This window comes from Carcharhinus amblyrhynchos, chromosome 12, assembly GCF_965287045.1.
Source record: "Carcharhinus amblyrhynchos chromosome 12, sCarAmb.v2.hapA, whole genome shotgun sequence".
Lineage (NCBI taxonomy): Eukaryota > Metazoa > Chordata > Chondrichthyes > Carcharhiniformes > Carcharhinidae > Carcharhinus > Carcharhinus amblyrhynchos.
The window spans coordinates 70,851,726-70,869,771 of NC_137335.1; the positions used below are offsets into that span (position 1 = coordinate 70,851,726).

The 18,046-nt window shown below is 44.4% G+C and overlaps 1 protein-coding gene across 1 annotated transcript in view; it reads right to left on the reverse strand.

Annotated features, from left to right (window-relative positions):
* The window catches only part of ryr2a (ryanodine receptor 2a (cardiac)), a 662,889-nt gene that overhangs the window by 68,204 nt on the left and 576,639 nt on the right, over window positions 1–18,046 (reverse strand). Inside the window, exons 80-82 of the mRNA XM_080200677.1 lie at window positions 9,577–9,656; window positions 7,140–7,216; window positions 3,594–3,667 (exon numbers count right to left, since the gene is read on the reverse strand). Of these exons, the coding sequence (XP_080056803.1) occupies window positions 3,594–3,667; window positions 7,140–7,216; window positions 9,577–9,656 (231 nt within the window). The remainder of the gene's footprint in view (window positions 1–3,593; window positions 3,668–7,139; window positions 7,217–9,576; window positions 9,657–18,046) is intronic.

The following is an 18,046-nucleotide window of genomic DNA, read 5'->3' on the forward strand; positions in this document are numbered from 1 at the left end:
AATCTAATGAACCAATTCCTCTAAAAATTCTGAAAAAAAAACTCGGTCCATCTGCTAGTCCCGCCTCAGATTCCTGATGGCACTTTGATAACTATGTGCTGTGCCCTTTTGTCCACGGCCCAGAACTATACACAGCACTCCAAGTGTGATCTAAGAAACCCCCTTCTCTTCACATTCCAGCCTCCTGGAGATAACAGCTAAATTTTTGGGTCTTTTTTCATACTTTGCCACTATTCATTTGTGGGACACGGATGTCACTGGTTGGCCAGCATTTATTGCCCATTCCTTGGAGGGCAGTTGAGAGTCAACCACATGGCTGTGGCTCTGTAGTCACATATAGGCCAGACCAGGTAAGGATGGCAGATTTCCTCCCTAAAGGACATTAGTGAACCAGATGGGTTTTTCCGACAATCGACAATGGTTTAATGGTCATCAGTAGATTCTTAATTATAGATTTTTTTTATTGAATTTAAATTCCACCATCTGCCGTGGCAGGATTTGAGCCCAAGTCCCCAGAACATTAGTTGAGTTTCTGGATTAACAGTCTCACAATAATACCATGAAGCCATCGATTCCCCACATTTTGGCAATCTGCATATGTGGATCCCAAAATCTCTCCTGACCGCCACTGTTCCTAATTTACACAAGGTAAAAAATATTTGGATTTATACTCTATTTTTGGTCCAAAACAAATGACCTGCAATGAAATCATTTGCCACAGCTTTGGCCGCTCGCCTTCCTCTTTGTAATTTTAATGCAACAGTCTACACATTTCCTATGTCACTAATTCATGTGTCATCGTCAAACTTTCATGTGAGGCTCTCTAATCTACTATCTAAGTTATTAATAAATATCGTGAAAATCTGAGGCCCCTGCCTTTGTGTGACTCCATTAGATGTGAATACACCCAATATCTCACTCTCCGTCTTCTATCATTTCTAACAAGGTAAGTAATTTTCTAATACGGTAAGTAATTTGCCTTCAGTTCCGCAAGCTATAATTTTAGCTAACCTTATTAAATATCTCCTGGTAGTCTGTGTAAACTGCATCTATTGATAAACCCATATAGATTCTCTCTCATCAACTCAAATTTCTCAAAAATGCTTGCTTTTCCTATTCTAAATTGTAGATTCCAATTTCAAAGCAGATGCTAAACTAAGATGTTGTTTTCCCTCTCCCATCTTTGTTAAATAATGGAGTTACACAGGAATTTTGTATTTTAAAAGGGCAATTTCTGAATATAACAAGCTGTGGAGGATTATTGTTAAAGCATCTGTAATTCCCTCATCTAATTCCTTCAAAGTCCTGAGTAGTAACCATCAGGTCTCGAGGATTTGTCACTCTTTAGAGTCACTAAATTCTGCAGTACTGTTTTCTCTCTTAAGTTAACTTAGTGAGTGCCAGTTTTTGATTTGTTATTACCTTTCCTGAAATATCAAGCATATTATCCTCTCTCTGTAAAGACTGATGCAAAGAGCAACATTTTCCCATCCCACCCGCCACAGGAGTTGTAGTGGGCAGGGGTAGAGTATGCAAAGGTCTGTTGGCTTTGGGCAGGATTTCCGGCCTTGGGAAAAGCGCAACCGGAAAATCCTGCCCAAAGTAATTGTTCAATAAGTCTTACATTTACAACATTACCCACTTTTGTTTTTGAAGGGCTCAAATTAATCTTGACTATCTGTTATCCTTTGAAGAAAACTGTAAAAGCTTTCTGTGCTGGTCCTGATATCCCTTACAACTTTTTTTCCATAATCCCTTTTTGTAGCTGTCTATTTTATTTGACTTCTTTTGCTGCTTTTTGAACGTCTATCCCAATTCATTGGATCTACACGTTCTTCCCTTTCATTTACGTTATATTACAGAAACATAGAAAATAGCAGCAGGAGTAGGCCATTCGGCCCTTTGAGCCTGCTCCGCCATTCATGGCTGATCATCCAACTCAATAACCTGATACTGCCTTTCCCCCATATTCTTTGACCCTTTCTCCCCTTAATCTAAATCCTGCAATGTTTTGGCCTGAACTATTTCCCATGGTAGCGAATTCCACAGATTCACCACACTCCGGGTGAAGAAATTTCTCCTCACCTCAGTCCTAAAAGGATTACCCCTTATGCACTGGCTCCGGACACCCCCACCATCGGGAACATCCTTCCTGCATCTGTCCTTTCTGGTCCTATTAGGATTTTATAGGGTTCGTATGAGATCCTCCTTATTCTTCTGAACTCGTCATGAACTCAATCTCTCCTCAGTCCTGCCATCCCATCTGCTGTTGATCGTTTGAGTTGGTGAGTGGACCTCTTGCTCTTTAGGGTAAACACTGGTCCTGCATTAGAGTTACTAATGTTTCCAACATGTTCCACTTTTCAGCTGCAGTTCTACCTGACCACTTTGGTGTTGTCAGTCTCTCTCTCTCATCCTGTTAAACTTGGCCTTAACAAAACATAGAATTTTGGTTAAGTTTTTTTAGTAATTTGTAGGCTTATATTTTTAAATGACACATTGTGACGGGAGAAGAAAGGTGTTTGTGATTATTTACAGGGTGTTTTTTTAAGACAATTTGTCTTTAATCCAGACTTTGTTTCCATTCAAAGGCTGGCCTTTGAGTGGCAGGGGCTCAGAAATAGTCACTGCTAAAGAGACCTGTCCCTTGAAGCTAACCATGAATGATATAAAGAAATAGTTTGTGAATTTTAGTACAATCATTTATACTTTTTCTTTGCAAGCATGGGTGATTTTGACACCATTAAATTGCAAATGCCTACAAAAATCTCAGAGATAAACTTTAGTCTCTGACTGACTCCGGAAATGGATGAAAATGAGAAACCATTCTTGGTGATACAGAACCGTTAAGTTAAAGGTTGCCTTTTATACAGTTGGGCTGGCAGGCCTAGTGGGGTTCAACGTTCAGTAGCAGAATTTCTCTGGGCTTCTGTTGTCATAGACGCTTACAACTGCTGCATTGCAAATCCATCAACCTATATTTCATGGTATTTTCAAAAAGAATATTCTTTTGATCAGACAGGCAACTTAATAAAATGACAATAATTCAGTGGTAGGCCTTGTCGTTACAACTCTGTCTGAATACTGAATGATTAAAGTGCCTTACCGAACCCTTCTTAAAGGACTTTATTTTATTACATTCAAGGATGATTTATTTCTGAGCTTTTTCAATGGAATGAGAAACTGAACGCACTTGTCAAATTGTCTTTGTTTGAAGTGGTTCTGCAATTACTGTTGGTTTATGAAATATAATTGCAAAAAGGGAAGCCAAACCCCTTATCCCACGTTCAGTTTTTCTGAAAAATCATACAATTGACAATCACTAAATAATACCCTCTGGCTTCAATATAGCAATGTTTAATGCATTCATATGAAATTCTTTCATCTCCAAAGGAGGGAATAATACATTTAAATTGAGACGTTTACACCTCTGTTAAGATAGTGACAAAAGACATTCAGACAAATGCATTAAGGGTTTGCATGTTAGTTAGCATTCTGTAGCAGAATAACAAATCAACAGTGCCTTTCTCCTTATTTGTAGTATAAAACTTATAGAAGTTGACTAGAGTACCATATGGTGCTTCAGCATATACCTGATCCCTCTTCTGTCACCATGCCAAGTCCTTCTGCTTTGTTTTGCCGTTCGAATGCATTTAGGTCGAGAACGCTGCGATCAACATAAATAAATATATATTATCTTTTCTCTTCTCGACTTCCTCAGAAAGAAAAACATTAAAATGTAGGATATGACTTAATTCACCCACGGATAATTAAATTCTCAGCAACACTGCCAGATAGTGCTTTACCTTTTCATGTAGCATCACTCATGACAAATGCATATATTGAATGGTGTCATGTTCTAATTAAAAAAGGGACTCCAGGCTCCGAATGACAAATGTTGAAGATGTGGATCGGCCACTTAATGTCTAACTTCAAACATTAGTGGGGAATTACCCCGTCCCCTCCCGCCCGCCTCAGGTATTGTTGCGGACGGGCTGGAGGGTTGTGGGGGGCTGCGGACTAAGTAGATGTCCATTGCGGGTTTTTCCAGGTTGAGGGGAGTGCGGCCAGAAAATCTCGCCCCAAGTCCTTTTTTAAAAAGTTATGTAAAGGAAACGGTAAAATCAAGTTAAAGGTTTTTCATCAACAAGAACAGAAAATGCTGGAAAGTCTCAGCAAGTCTGACAGCAGCTGTGGAGAGAGAATAGAGCCAACATTTTGAGTCAGGATGATCCTTCATCAGAGCAGATTTTCCGCTTCCGTTCTGAAAGCTGTTAGTTACTGAAGTACAATCGGGATGAGGGGAAAACAGCCAGTTTGCATTAGGAGGAGGCCATACATAAATATTATGCATGGAATATATGAAAAAGTATAGAGATGTCAAATTTATAAGCATTCACTAAAAGTGGTTTGTGAACAGAAGAAGAGTTAATAAGCATTCTGCATATTGCTGACAAAAGTTATTTCTTACATGTTGCACCTAGTCATGTCAATACTAAAACCAAAAGAGGCAGGATATATGAGAACTAAAGGGTGGCATGGTAGCACTGCTGCCTTACAGCTCCAGGGATCCGGGTTCAATTCCTAGCTTGGGTCACCGTTTGTGTGGAGTTTGCACATTCTCCCCATGTCTGCATGGGTTTCCCCTGGGTACTCTGATTTCCTCCTCCACTCGAAAGATGTGCGAGTCAGCTTGATTGGCCATGTTAAACTGTCCCTTAGTGTCAGGAGGACTAGTAGAGTAAATATGTGGGGCTAAGGGGATAGGGCTGGGTGGGATTGTGGTCGGCGCAGACCCAATGGGCCAAATGGCCTCCTTCTACACTATAGGGATCCTGTAAAGAGGTCAAGCATCGACAGGCAGGCTGTCGTTGAACTACAGGAGGTGATCAGAGTGCAATGTACTGAACTGTTGCTGAACACTCCATAGTTTGCTCGCTCAAGCGCTGAAGTCGGACAGGCCTGAACATTGACTTCCAAGAACTGTCTAAGAAACAGTTGTGAGAGCCCTGTCACCTGCATGGTGAAGAAAACCGACAGATATACGTGATGGTGTGACAAGGAACTGTAAATGAAAATAAGGGTGGACAGTTCAGATTTTGTTTTCGTGAAGTCTTTCCTCCAGTGGGAAAAGCAGAGTACAGTCCGCCAACAGCCTTTTCCCGCCATATATTTAAACACTTTGAAAAGTGCCATAGGGGACACTTTTTATTCACTTTCTGGGAAAACGATTGACTATCATTAACATTGTTAATGGACACTTGAGCTAATTTCAATGCAAACATACATTCAAATAAGGAGTCGGAATAGGCCATTAGGCCCCTCGAGCCTGCTCGACAGACTGGAGGGGCTGATTGTGGACAAGTCCCCAGGACCGGATGGAATGCATCCGAGGGTTCTGAAAGAAATGGCGGAGGTTATAGTGGATGCCTTGGTGGTTATTTTCCAGACGTTGCTGGATTCCGGGGAAGTGCTGGACGATTGGAAAACGGCTAATGTTACGCCGTTGTTTAAGAAGGGTGCCAGGCAAAAGGCGGGGAATTATAGGAGGTTAGTTTAACATCTGTGGTAGGTAAAATGTTAGAATCTGTCATTAAGGAGGAAATTGCAAGGCATCTTGAAGGGAATTGCTTGATAGAGCAGACGCAGCACGGTTTCATTAAAGGGAAGTCGTGTCTGACAAATTTACTGGAGTTCTATGAGGATGTGTCTAGGGCGGTGGATAGAGGAGAGCCGGTGGATGTGGTCTTTCTAGATTTTCAGAAGGCGTTTGACAAAGTACCTCACAAGAGGTTATTGCAGAAGGTCGAGGGACATGGAGTTGGGGGTAGGGTGTTAGCGTGGATAGAGGATTGGTTGTCAAATAGGAGGCAGAGAGTGGGGTCAACGGGTGCTATTCGGATTGGCGGATGGTGACTAGTGGAGTGCCCCAGGGGTTGGTGCTGGGGCCTCAGCTTTTTACCATTTATATAGATGATCTGAAGGAGGGAACCGAGTGTAGGGTGTCGAAATTTGCTGACGACACCAAGATTGGGGGAACGGCAAATTGTGCGGAGGGTGTGGAGAGTCTGCAGAAGGATCTAGATAGGCTGGGCGAATGGGCCAAGAAATGGCAAATGGAATTTAATGTTGGCAAGTGTGAGGTGGTCCACTTTGGTAGGAAGAATGGTAGGAAGGACTATTACTTACGGGGCGAAAAACTGCAGCAGGCGGCGGTGCAGAGGGACCTCGGGGTCCTTGTGCATGAGTCGCAAAAACCCAGCTTGCAGGTGCAGCAGATGGTCAGGAAGGCGAATGGGATGCTGGCCTTCATAGCGAGGGGGATTGAATATAAAAGTAGGGAGGTCTTGCTGCAGCTGTATAGGGCATTGGTGAGGCCGCAGCTGGAGTACTGTGTGCAGTTTTGGGCGCCGCACCTGCGCAAAGATATTTTGGCCTTGGAGGGAGTGCAGAGGAGGTTTACTAGGCTGATACCGGAGTTGAGGGGGTTGAGCTATGAGGACAGGCTGAATAAACTAGGCTTGTACTCGTTAGAGTTTAGAAGAATGAGGGGAGATCTCATTGAGACGTATAAGATGATGAATGGGATGGATAGGATAGAGGTGGAGAGACTCTTCCCGCTCAAAAAAGGCAGTAGGACTAGGGGGCACAGCCTCAAGATAAAAGGGGGGCAGTTTAGAACGGAGTTGAGGAGGAACTTCTTCACTCAAAGGGTGGTGAATCTCTGGAATTCTCTGCCCGTTGAAGTGGTGGAGGCTGCCTCGCTAAATATTTTTAAGACGCGGGTTGATGGGTTTTTGATAAGAGAGGGGATTAAGGGTTATGGGGAGAGGGCGGGAAAGTGGAACTGAGCAGCGACAGATCAGCCATGATCTTATTGAATGGCGGGGCAGGCTCGAAGGGCTGGATGGCCTACTCCTGCTCCTATTTCTTATGTTCTTATGTTCTTATGCTCTAGCATTCAGTAAGATCACGGCTGATCTGACTGCAACCTTAACTCCACATTCCCTTCTATCCCCAATAACATTTCATCCTATTGCTTATTTTTCACAAATTTATCTAGCTCGCTGCCTTAAAAATATCCAATGAATCTTCTTGCGGTGCCTTTTTAACTGCAGGAGAAGAAATGGTACCCTTACCTGCATGACTGCATGAGACCGGCAAGGCTCTGAAAGAATCCCACATCCTTCTTCTCTTTGAGACAGTCCAGCATTTTCTGCAGAAAATGAAAAGCAGGTCTCATGTGATGGATTAATAACTACAAGTCACAGTATTAATTGCACCGAACAATATTTCCTGTCACGGTCCACCATATTCAAAGAGTTGTGAATTATAACAGTGCTGTCATGGTTAGAAGGGCCTTCTGCGTATAAAGGATACACGGGGTTTGAGGAAATGTGATAATGATTCAGCAGAAGGTTATCATGGTGCCACGGATAAAATCAGTAGGAGACGCTACATAAACTATACTTGTATTGATTTCAGTACAATAGGCTACAGAGCGATTTGATTGAGGTTTTTAGGATTCTCAAAGGAACTGAAAGAGGAGAAACAGGGAAACATTTTCTGCTGGTCAGGGAAGTCAAGGACAAAGGGATATAGCATGAGAATCAGAGGCAGGCCACTCAAGAGAGAATTTAACAAACACTTTTTCACATTTAGCGGCATGCCCGCTCCGACTCTGAGGGTGGGTGATACTCGGAGAACGGCATTCCCTCCCCATTGGCCTCGGGCGGGATCGTACAAACCTCAGGCGGACGTGCCGGTAAAATTCCACCCAAAGGGTGACAGGAAAGGGGAACATATAGCTATTGATGTTAGTTCGACAAATAATCAAAGATCTAAGACTGATACGTTTTTACTGGCCCAGGATATTGAAGAATCTGGAGCCAAGGCTGGTGGGTGGAGTTGAAACACAGATTAGTAATCATTGTATAAAGTGGTAGCTCGAGTTGGGGAATTTTCTAACACACCAAACCCGCCTCAGTTTAAAGGGCCCCGTTTGAGAGTTTTCCCTCTGTGGGAGATTCTGTCCCACTGACCTCTGAAACAAATTGCAGACAGCTACAGAGATCGATGAGTGCTCATTAAAAACCTCAGGCCTTGACACTAAAACATTTATGCCTTTTCCGTCAGTTCATGGCCCCCCCGTGCTATGGATTTGAGTTCTTGGAATGGCCAAAACGGTGCCAGTTTGAATTCAGTCCTAATTTCAAACGGTCCTGTTTAGTTTGTGCTTCCTGTCTGTACCTATCTCCTTCCCCCACTGACAAAATGGCAGACTTGTTAAATTAGTTGTAGCAGCCTTTACAGTGGAGGATGCGAGTAATATACCTGGAATTCCATGATATCTAATCATTTAATCCAAGATGTGGAGACGCCGGCGTTGGACTGAGGTGGACATGGTAAATCTCAGGACACCAGGTTAATGTCCAACAGGTTTATTTGGTAGCATTTAATCCAAGACTAGGGGTGGAATTTTCCCATCCAGCCCACCATGGGAAGAATAAGATTCCAGGACCTGTCAGTTCGCTGTCTGTTGTGACAAATTTATTGGAATCTATGATTAAGGATAGAGCAATTAATAATGCAGAGACATTTAAGGTGAATGGAGAGAGAGCCAAGTACAGAGCTCTGCACGCTGAATTGACAACTCTCCTGTCTCTTAGTTGGAAATCCTTGCATTTAAGTCTTGATGGCCATGGAAGATGATGTTTGTGGCGTGGTTCACTAGGCTGTTATTCACCTTTTCAGTGCTCCACACCACCCCCTCCAAGGGCAGAAAGGAGTTTGATGATGCATATAACAAACAAGAGAAAGCCAATGTGGATTGATGAAGGGTAAATCAAGTGCAACAAAACAGGTTTGTGGAGATAACTGAGGTAATAGACAGAGCAATGGGAAGGATTCTCTGACATCCCAACCACATGTTTCTCAGCAGTGGGAGCCAGCGTGTCATTTGCTTACAGCAGGATTCTCTGGTCCTGCAGCTGTCGATGGAAGTTCACACTGGAGCCACCCCCATGCTGCTGAAAAACCCGCTGGTCTGGGGTGCAGTGCCAGGGGGGCCAGAGAATCCCACTGGCGTGAACTGTTGGAGAATTCCAGCCAACGTCTACAGATACAGTTTGTCTGTACTTGCAATGACCTTTGGTAAGGTTCTGCCTAAGAGACTTTGTGCGAGTATTAAAGATCGTGGAATTCGAACCAATGTTCTGAGATTGATCAGCTGAGAGGCGATAGAGTAGTCACAATAGGGATGTACTCTAACCGGGAGGAAGCAATGATCCAACAAGGAGCTGTGCTGGAGAGTCAATGATTCATTAATGATTTATAATGCACTATAGAAAACCATGTATCTAGTTTTGCTGATGGCACCAGGATTATGGCGTGGTAAGGAGTGTAAACAGGAGCATAAATGTACAATAATGCATTGACAGAGTGAGTCAGAAAGCTGTGACAGGTGAATTTCATTGTGGGTAAGTGTAAGATGGTCCATCCAAACCCCATTCCCTAATGCGATTATGACCCAGCCAGCATCTGGGATAGATTCATCCCTTTGTTTTTGTAGCTCACCTGCTGAACTGTTGAGTTGCCACCATTTAGAATAGCGATCCCAAGCTTTAGGGTGGAGGCAACCATTGGTCCCATTTCACCTAAAGAAAATGAAAGCAATTATTGAATACATCTATTTGTAAACCCATTTGAAGCAAGGATCTGTCAGCTAATCAGTCATGCAATGAATTAACTAGCAACCTCCCTAAGCTTCACATTTTTAAGTGGCACCTATATCAATGATAAATGTTTTAGCTCTGGGCTGTTATAAAGTACATTGTCAGTGGAGTCAAACAATCCAGGTCATGGACTATAGAGTCATAGAAGGTTACAGCATGCAAACAGGCCCTTCGGCCCAACTTGTCCACGCCAGCCTTTTTTTAACCACTAAGCTAGTCTCAGTTGCCTGCATTTGGCCCATATCCCTCTATGCCCATGTAGCTGTCTAAAGGCTTTTTAAAAGACAAAATTGTACTACTACCTCTGATAGTTCATTCCAGCCATCATCACCCTCTGTGTGAAAAAATTGTCCCTCTGGAATGAACACTCCCCACCAAGACTTTTGTGATTAATCTGCTGTAAGTATGACAATACTGTGCCTTTAAGAAATGTATTTTGATCATATTCCTTTGCAGGATGTTTCCAACAGGCCCCGGGTGTTCTCGGCACCATGATATCTGTGACTGGTGTTGAGACAGTACAATTGATATCATGTTGATTTTAATCTGGATTAATGCAATGTTCTGGGTTTTATGGTTGTTTGGGGATTGTTGAGTGGAGCTTGGTTTAGGGATGATTGACAGGTCAGGTGATATGCCTGGGGACAGTTTTTTTCACACAGGAAAGTCCCAAGTTTTAGTTTCATTTCTCAGTTGTTGCTAGAAGCTGGTGGAGTTAGAGTGTCTCTGTCTCTCTATCTCTCTGTTTCTCTCTCTTTCCAGAGGCTTGCTGAAAGTTCCAAGACTGGAAAAAATTGATCTAACATTCAAAGGAAGTTCACAGCAGGTGTTAAAAGCTAAAAACCCAGCATCACATAAGCATACTTGTTTCTAAGCCAAGTCTAAAGAGGAGTGTGTGTTTGTGGAATGGTGTTTGAATTGGAACAACATAGGTAGCTGGCTGTTAAACGTAGAAACATAGAACATTACAGCACAGTACAGACCCTTCCGCCCTCAACGTTGTGCTGAGCTATGTCCAAGCCCACTCCTATAATAGCTATGTCAAGCTATGCCACTCCTATAATTCTATCCAATAACCGCTTGAAAGTTAATAAAATGTCCGACTCCACAATCACAGCAGGCAGTCTACTCCACACCCCAACCACTCTGAGTGAAGAATCTACCTCGGACACCCTCTTATATCTCCCACCATGAACCTTATAGTTATGCCCCCTAGTAACAGCTACATCCACCTGAGGAAATAGTCTCTGCACGTCCACTCTATCAATCCCCCTCATCATTTTATAAACCTCTATTAAGTCGCCTCTCATCCTCCTCCGCTCCAAAGAGAAAAGCCCCAGCTCCCTCAACCTTTCCTCATAAAGTCTACCCTCCAAACAAGGTAGCATCTGGTAAATCTCCTCTGCACTCTCTCCAATGCTTCCACATCCTTCTTATAGTGAGATGGCCAGAATGAAACACAATGTTCCAAATGTGGCCTCACCAACGTCCGGTATAGTTGCAGCATAACCCCATGGCCCTTAAACTCAAACCCCCTGTTAATAAACTCTAACACGCTATAAGCCTTCTTCATGGTTCCATCTACTTAAGTGGCTACCTTCACAGATCTGTGGATACGAACCCCAAGATCTCTCTGTTCCTCCACATTCCTCAGAACCCTGCTGTTGACCCTGTAATCTGCATTCAAGTTTGTCCTACCAAAATGAATCACCTCACACTTATCAGGGTTAAACTCTATCTGTCATTTTTTGGCCCAGCTCTGCATCCTATCAATGTCTCTTTGCAGCCTGCAAGAGCCCTCCACCTCATCCACTACTCCACCAATCTTGGTGTCATCAGCAAATTTACTAACCCCCTTCAGCCCCCTCTTCCAAGTCATTGATAAAAATCACAAATAGCAGAGGACCCAGCACTGACCCCTGTGGTACACCGCTGGTAACTGGCCTCCTGAAAATTCTCCTTCTACCACCACCCTCTGTCTTTTGTGATACAGCCAGATACTTATCCAATCGGCCAAATTTCCTTCTATCCCACACATCCTTATCTTCTTCATGAGCCTCCCATGGGGAACCTTATCAAATACCTTATTAAAATCCATGTATACGACATCAACTGCTCTACCTTTGTCCACATACTTAGTTACCTCCTCAAAGAATTCAATTAAATTTGTGAGGCAGGACTTACCCCTCACGAAACCATGCTGACTATTCCGGATTAAACCAGATCCTTCCAAAAGATTTATACTGTATTATGTTTGAATCATGTAATTGGTGAAAGTTATGCTAAATATTTTATTATATTTTAACTGTGTTGCTATATAAACCTTGTTTGATAAAAGCTCCCCAGTGGCTCACTTGAATCATACCTGGAGTGAAACACCTTATGCTTACCCTAATACCAACGTCAAATGTAAAAACCTAGGGTCCAGGCAGTCTTCACAAAACACCTTGAGTTTCTGGCCTAAGTCATAACATAAGAAGGAAGACCAAGATCCAAGTGTCGAATTATCTTACTGCAGCAGAGCAGTAAAATGTTGTAGGCCGCTGCAGTAAAATGTTGTGGGCCACAGCAGTAAAACGTTGTGGCCTACTGTGGTAAAATGTTCTGGGTTACTGCGGTAAAATGTTGTGGGCTGTTGTGGCAAAATGTAGGCTGCTGCGGTAAAACATTTTAGACTGCTGCAGTAAAACGTTGTGGGTTGCTGGGAAGCCTTAGAGAATTGATCCAGCATTCAAAGGACCAATTCACAGCAAGTGTTAAAAAACTGAAAACCCAGCATCACGTGAGCATCCTTGTTTCTGTGCCAAGGCTGAAGAGGGGTGTGTGTCAGTGGGATGGTATCTGACTTGGTAAAACATTGCGAGTTGCTGTGGTAAAATGTTGTGAGTTGCTGTGCTAATTTAGAAGAAAGGGAAGCAAAGGTCTAGCTGCTGAATGACAAAGGGAACTGGGGAAGATCTGGGTGGCAGAGAAATTGTGGAATCAAAAAAATGGACAATGAGAAAGCAAAAAAACTGAAAGAGAATAACCAATACACAAAGTGGAAACTAGCAAAGAAAAGGAAAAATATCTGTATCCCTTTAAGATTTTTCTTCTATATGCAACATATTGTACTTTCATGACCGATTTAAATAGACAGAACATGTTCTTGGGGTTTAGCAAAACACTCCTCGTTGGTCTTGGCTCTCATTTGCTTGCAATATGCACATTTAATAATGTTCTTCCAAATCCTTCTGTCATTAATGATCAAATTGCCATGGGGCTTAACAGAGAACAAAAAATGATTAAGAGAGATTTCCCACATCGTAGAGGTGGGATTGATTCATTTGTCACAGGTGAAACAGTGTGAAGCAGTTGTAAGGCGCACAGCGTAGCTGGAATAATAACCACCTGACTGTCAGACAGTGAGAGACAATATTACCCTCACCTTTATTGTAGCCATATTTCAAACTATGGGCAGGAAGTTCTGTTTGCTCAGTTTTCCCCAATGGAACTTCTTTCCCATTGATAATTCTTCAAAAAAGCTGCGATATTTGTTGCAAATACTCATTCGCCCTGCCTATCACGTTCATTTTTAAATGCTAATTACATTTATCTTGAAAGTTAAGCTTTCAACTTTGTGGGCTCTTTTGGAAGAAATTTTGGCTGAGTGCCAAATTCTCCGTTCCCGCTGGCAGCGGTAGCATGGCATGCGAGACTGGAGAATTCCGGTCAGTATCAAACAAAGAACAAAGAAAATTACAGCACAGGAACAGGTCCTTTGGCCCTCCAACTGAAAGAAAAAGCTTATAATTGCACAAAGATGGGTGGCAGGCCAGAAGATTGGACAGAATTTGAAAAAAAAATCATGATTAAAAGATGAGTAAAGACAGCAAAATAAAGTATGAGAGAAAGCTAGCCAGAATTGTTTTTGAAAAAGGCAGTCAGAGGGCCCAATTTTACCATTTTGATTCTAAGTGCTGTATCTGGGAGTGTTCCAGATCTGAGTTTTACAGACATTCTCAGGCACCCCCATACGTACTCTGCCTGAAAAAAAAGCAGCGATTCTGAATTGCGCTGCACAAGCCTGTGGGTGGGGCTTATCACCCGAAACACTGCAACTCCGATCGGAGCCATCAACTACGCATGGGCAGTAACAAAAAAGAAAAATTCTCCCCTGCCCCATCACTCCCAGGTCGGATTATGCCTCACAGACATTGCCACAGCCCCACACCTGTCCCCCTTATTCCCCCACTACCCAGATCGATCATGCCCCTGTGCCCCGCATTGCCCGCACCAATTGCACGCAGACTGTCAGCAAATCCCCTCCCGATCACCCAGAGCACTACTTGACCCGCCCCCCTCCTCCCCCACCAGAACACTATCTGACCCGCCACCCTCCTCCCCCACCAGAGCACTATCTGACCCGCCTCCCTCCTCCCCCACCAGAGCACTATCTGACCCACCTCCCTCCTCCCCCACCAGAGCACTATCTGACCCGCCCCCCTCCTCCCCCACCAGAGCACTATCTGACCCACCCCCCTCCTCCCCCACCAGAGCACTATCTGACCCGCCTCCCTCCTCCCCACCAGAGCACTATCTGACCCGCCTCCCTCCTCCCCACCAGAGCACTATCTGACCCGCCTCCCTCCTCCCCACCAGAGCACTATCTGACCCGCCTCCCTCCTCCTCCCCCACCAGAACACTATCTGACCCACCCCCCTCCTCCCCATCAGAGCACTATCTGACCTGCCTCCCTCCTCCCCACCAGAACACTATCTGACCCGCCTCCCTCCTCCCCCACCAGAGCACTATCTGACCCACCCCCATCCTCCCCACCAGAGCACTATCTGACCCGCCTCCCTCCTCCCCCACCAGAGCACTATCTGACCCGCCTCCCTCCTCTCCCACCAGAGCACTATCTGACCCACCTCCCTCCTCCCCATCAGAGCACTATCTGACCCACCCCCCTCCTCCCCCACCAGAGCACTATCTGACCCGCCTCCCTCCTCCCCACCAGAGCACTATCTGACCCGCCTCCCTCCTCCCCACCAGAGCACTATCTGACCCGCCTCCCTCCTCCCCACCAGAGCACTATCTGACCCGCCTCCCTCCTCCTCCCCCACCAGAACACTATCTGACCCACCCCCCTCCTCCCCATCAGAGCACTATCTGACCCGCCTCCCTCCTCCCCACCAGAGCACTATCTGACCCACCTCCCTCCTCCCCCACCAGAGCACTATCTGACCCACCTCCCTCCTCCCCCACCAGAGCACTATCTGACCCGCCTCCCTCCTCCCCACCAGAGCACTATCTGACCCGCCTCCCTCCTCCCCACCAGAGCACTATCTGACCCGCCTCCCTCCTCCTCCCCCACCAGAACACTATCTGACCCACCCCCCTCCTCCCCATCAGAGCACTATCTGACCTGCCTCCCTCCTCCCCACCAGAGCACTATCTGACCCACCTCCCTCCTCCCCCACCAGAGCACTATCTGACCCGCCTCCCTCCTCCCCACCAGAGCACTATCTGACCCGCCTCCCCCACCAGAGCACTATCTGACCCGCCCCCCTCCTCCCCCACCAGAGAGCCATCTGACCCACCTCCCTCCTCCCCCACCACCGATCTGAGTCACAGAGCTGCCGAACCTACCTCCTCAGAAGCTGGAGCACCCGAATCGGACATTTGCGGACCATGTCTGTTTTGCGCCGAATCTGGACAGGTGAATGTGTGGTAAAGGGGGAAATGGCGGTAAGTTTGGGCACCGGCTCATTAAATTGTTGCAATTTAAAACGTCACGCCCATTTCAGATGCAGTCCAGATGGCAGTCATTTTCAGCAATTGGTAAAGGGGAAGTGGGTGCAGGGGCGGGTATGAATCGCACTACTCGCCCCATGCCTGACTTTATTAAGTTTACGCGCCTGAAAACGGGTGTAATTTGATGGTAAAATCGGGCCCCAGAGTCTCTTTAGATATTTTAAAAAGGAAAGCGTTAGCAAAATGAGCGTTGGTCGCATAGAAAGTGAATCTGGGAAACTGATAATGGAAAGTAAGGAGGTGAATTGAACAGGTATTTTGTATCAGTCAGTCTTCACTTTTGGGATGCAAGTAACATCTTGGAAATTGCAAATCAGGAAGTGAAAGTGGGGGAGGAACTCGGGAAAATTATAGTCTCCAGGAAAGTGACACTGAGTAAATTGTTGAAGCTGTGGGCTGACCAATCCCTGGGTCCTGACGGACTTCATCCCAGGTCTTAGGAGAAGTGACTGAGAGAGCTGATGCACTGGTTTAAATTTTCCAAAAAATCCCTAGATTCATGGAAGGTTCCATTATTATAGAAAATAGTGAATGCAACTCCTTTACTAAAAAAGGAAGGGAGAGAAAGCAGGAAACTTGTAGGCTTGTTAGCAGAATACCTGCCATAGGGAAAATGTTGGAAGCTATTATTAAACAGGGCACTTAGATAAATTCAAGGTAATCAGGCACAGTCAACATGGTTTTGTGAAAGCAAAGTTCTTTGAAGAAGTAACTTGTGTTGTGAATGAAGGGGAACTGGTAGTTGTTCTGTACTTAGATTTCCAGAAGACATTTGATAAGGTGCCACATCAAAGATTATCATGGAAAGCAAAAGCTATTGGTGCAGCAGGTAGCATATTGGCATGAATAGATGATTGGCTAGCTAACAGGAAACAGAGTGCATGGATCATTTTTTTGGTGAATGAGATGTAACAAGTAGGGTACCACAGGAATCAGTCCTGGGGCCACTTTTTTTTTTGCAATTTATATAAATGACTTAGATGAAGTGACCAAAACTTTGCTTGTGAGATAAAGATAGATACAAAAGTAAGTTGTGAAGGGGACATAAGGAAGTTACAAAATTATAGGGATATGTTAAGAGAGTGGGCAAAGATTTGGCAAATGAAGCATAATGTGGGAAATATGAAATCGTCCAGGAAGAATAAAGAAGCATATTATCCAAATGGTGAGAGATTGCAGAGTTCTTAGATGCAGGGGGATCTGGGTGTCCTAGTGTACAAACCGCAAAAAGAATAACATGCTGGTGCAGCAAGTAATTAGTAAAGCTAATAGAATATTATCATTTATTGAGAGGAGAATTGAATACAAAAATAGGGAGGTTATGCTCCAGTTATGTAGGCCATTGGTGAGACCACATCTGGGATACCATGTCCACTATTGAACTCCTTGTTTAAAGAAAGATATAAATGTCGGAGCAGTTCACTGAAGGTTTACCAGACTGGTACCAGGAATGGGCAGGTTGTCTTATGAGGAACATATGGACAGGCTAGGCACATATTCTGTGGAGTTCAGAAGTGTAAGAGATGACTTGATTGAAATGTATAAGATTCTGAGGGGTCTTGAAGGGTGAACATGGAAAGGATGTTTCCTCTTGTGGGAGAAATTAGAACTAGGCATCACTGTTTAAGTATAAAGGGTTGCTCATTAGAGACAGAGGTAAGGAGAATGTATTCCTCTCAGAGGGTTATGAGTCTTTCGAATTCTTCCTCAAAAGGCAGTCTTTGAATATTTTTAAGGCAAAGCTAGACATATTCTTGATCAACAACAGTGTAAAAGGTTATGGAAATGGGCAGGAATGTGGAGTTGAGGTTATAAACGGATTAGTGATAATCATAATGAATGCCAGAGCAGGCTCAAGGGACTGAGTGACCTCCTCCTAATTCGTGTGTTCAGAGAAATGCTTAATTTTTGTCATAGCTTGCAAATACATTATCCATTTCTCTCAGTGTACGTTTTCATTTTAAATGTCCAATGAAAGCAAGTTGTACTTGTCGTATTTCTATTCACAAGTTAGAGCCAGTACCCCATAAACCAGTATATTAATCGTAGAATCCCTACAGTATAGAAGAAGGCCATTTGGCCCATCGAGTTTGCACCGAGAACAATCCCACCTTATCCCCAATCCCCATATATTTACTCTGCTAATCCCCACACAACTAAGGCCAATTTAGCATGGTCAATCAACCTAACCTGCACACTTTTGGACTGTGGGAGGAAACTGGAGCACCCAGAGGAAACCCACACAGGCATGGGGACAATCATAGAAATCATAGAAACCCTACAGCACAGAAAGAGGCCACTCAGCCCATCGAGTCTGCATCGACCACAATCCCACCCAGGCCCCATATCCCTACATATTTACCCACTAATCCCTCTAACTTACGCATCTTGGGACACTAAGGGGCAATTTTAGCATGGCCAAGCAACCTAACCCGCACATTTTTGGACTGTGGGAGGAAACCAGAGCACCCGGAGGAAACTCATACACTCACGAGGAGAATGTGCAAACTCCAGGC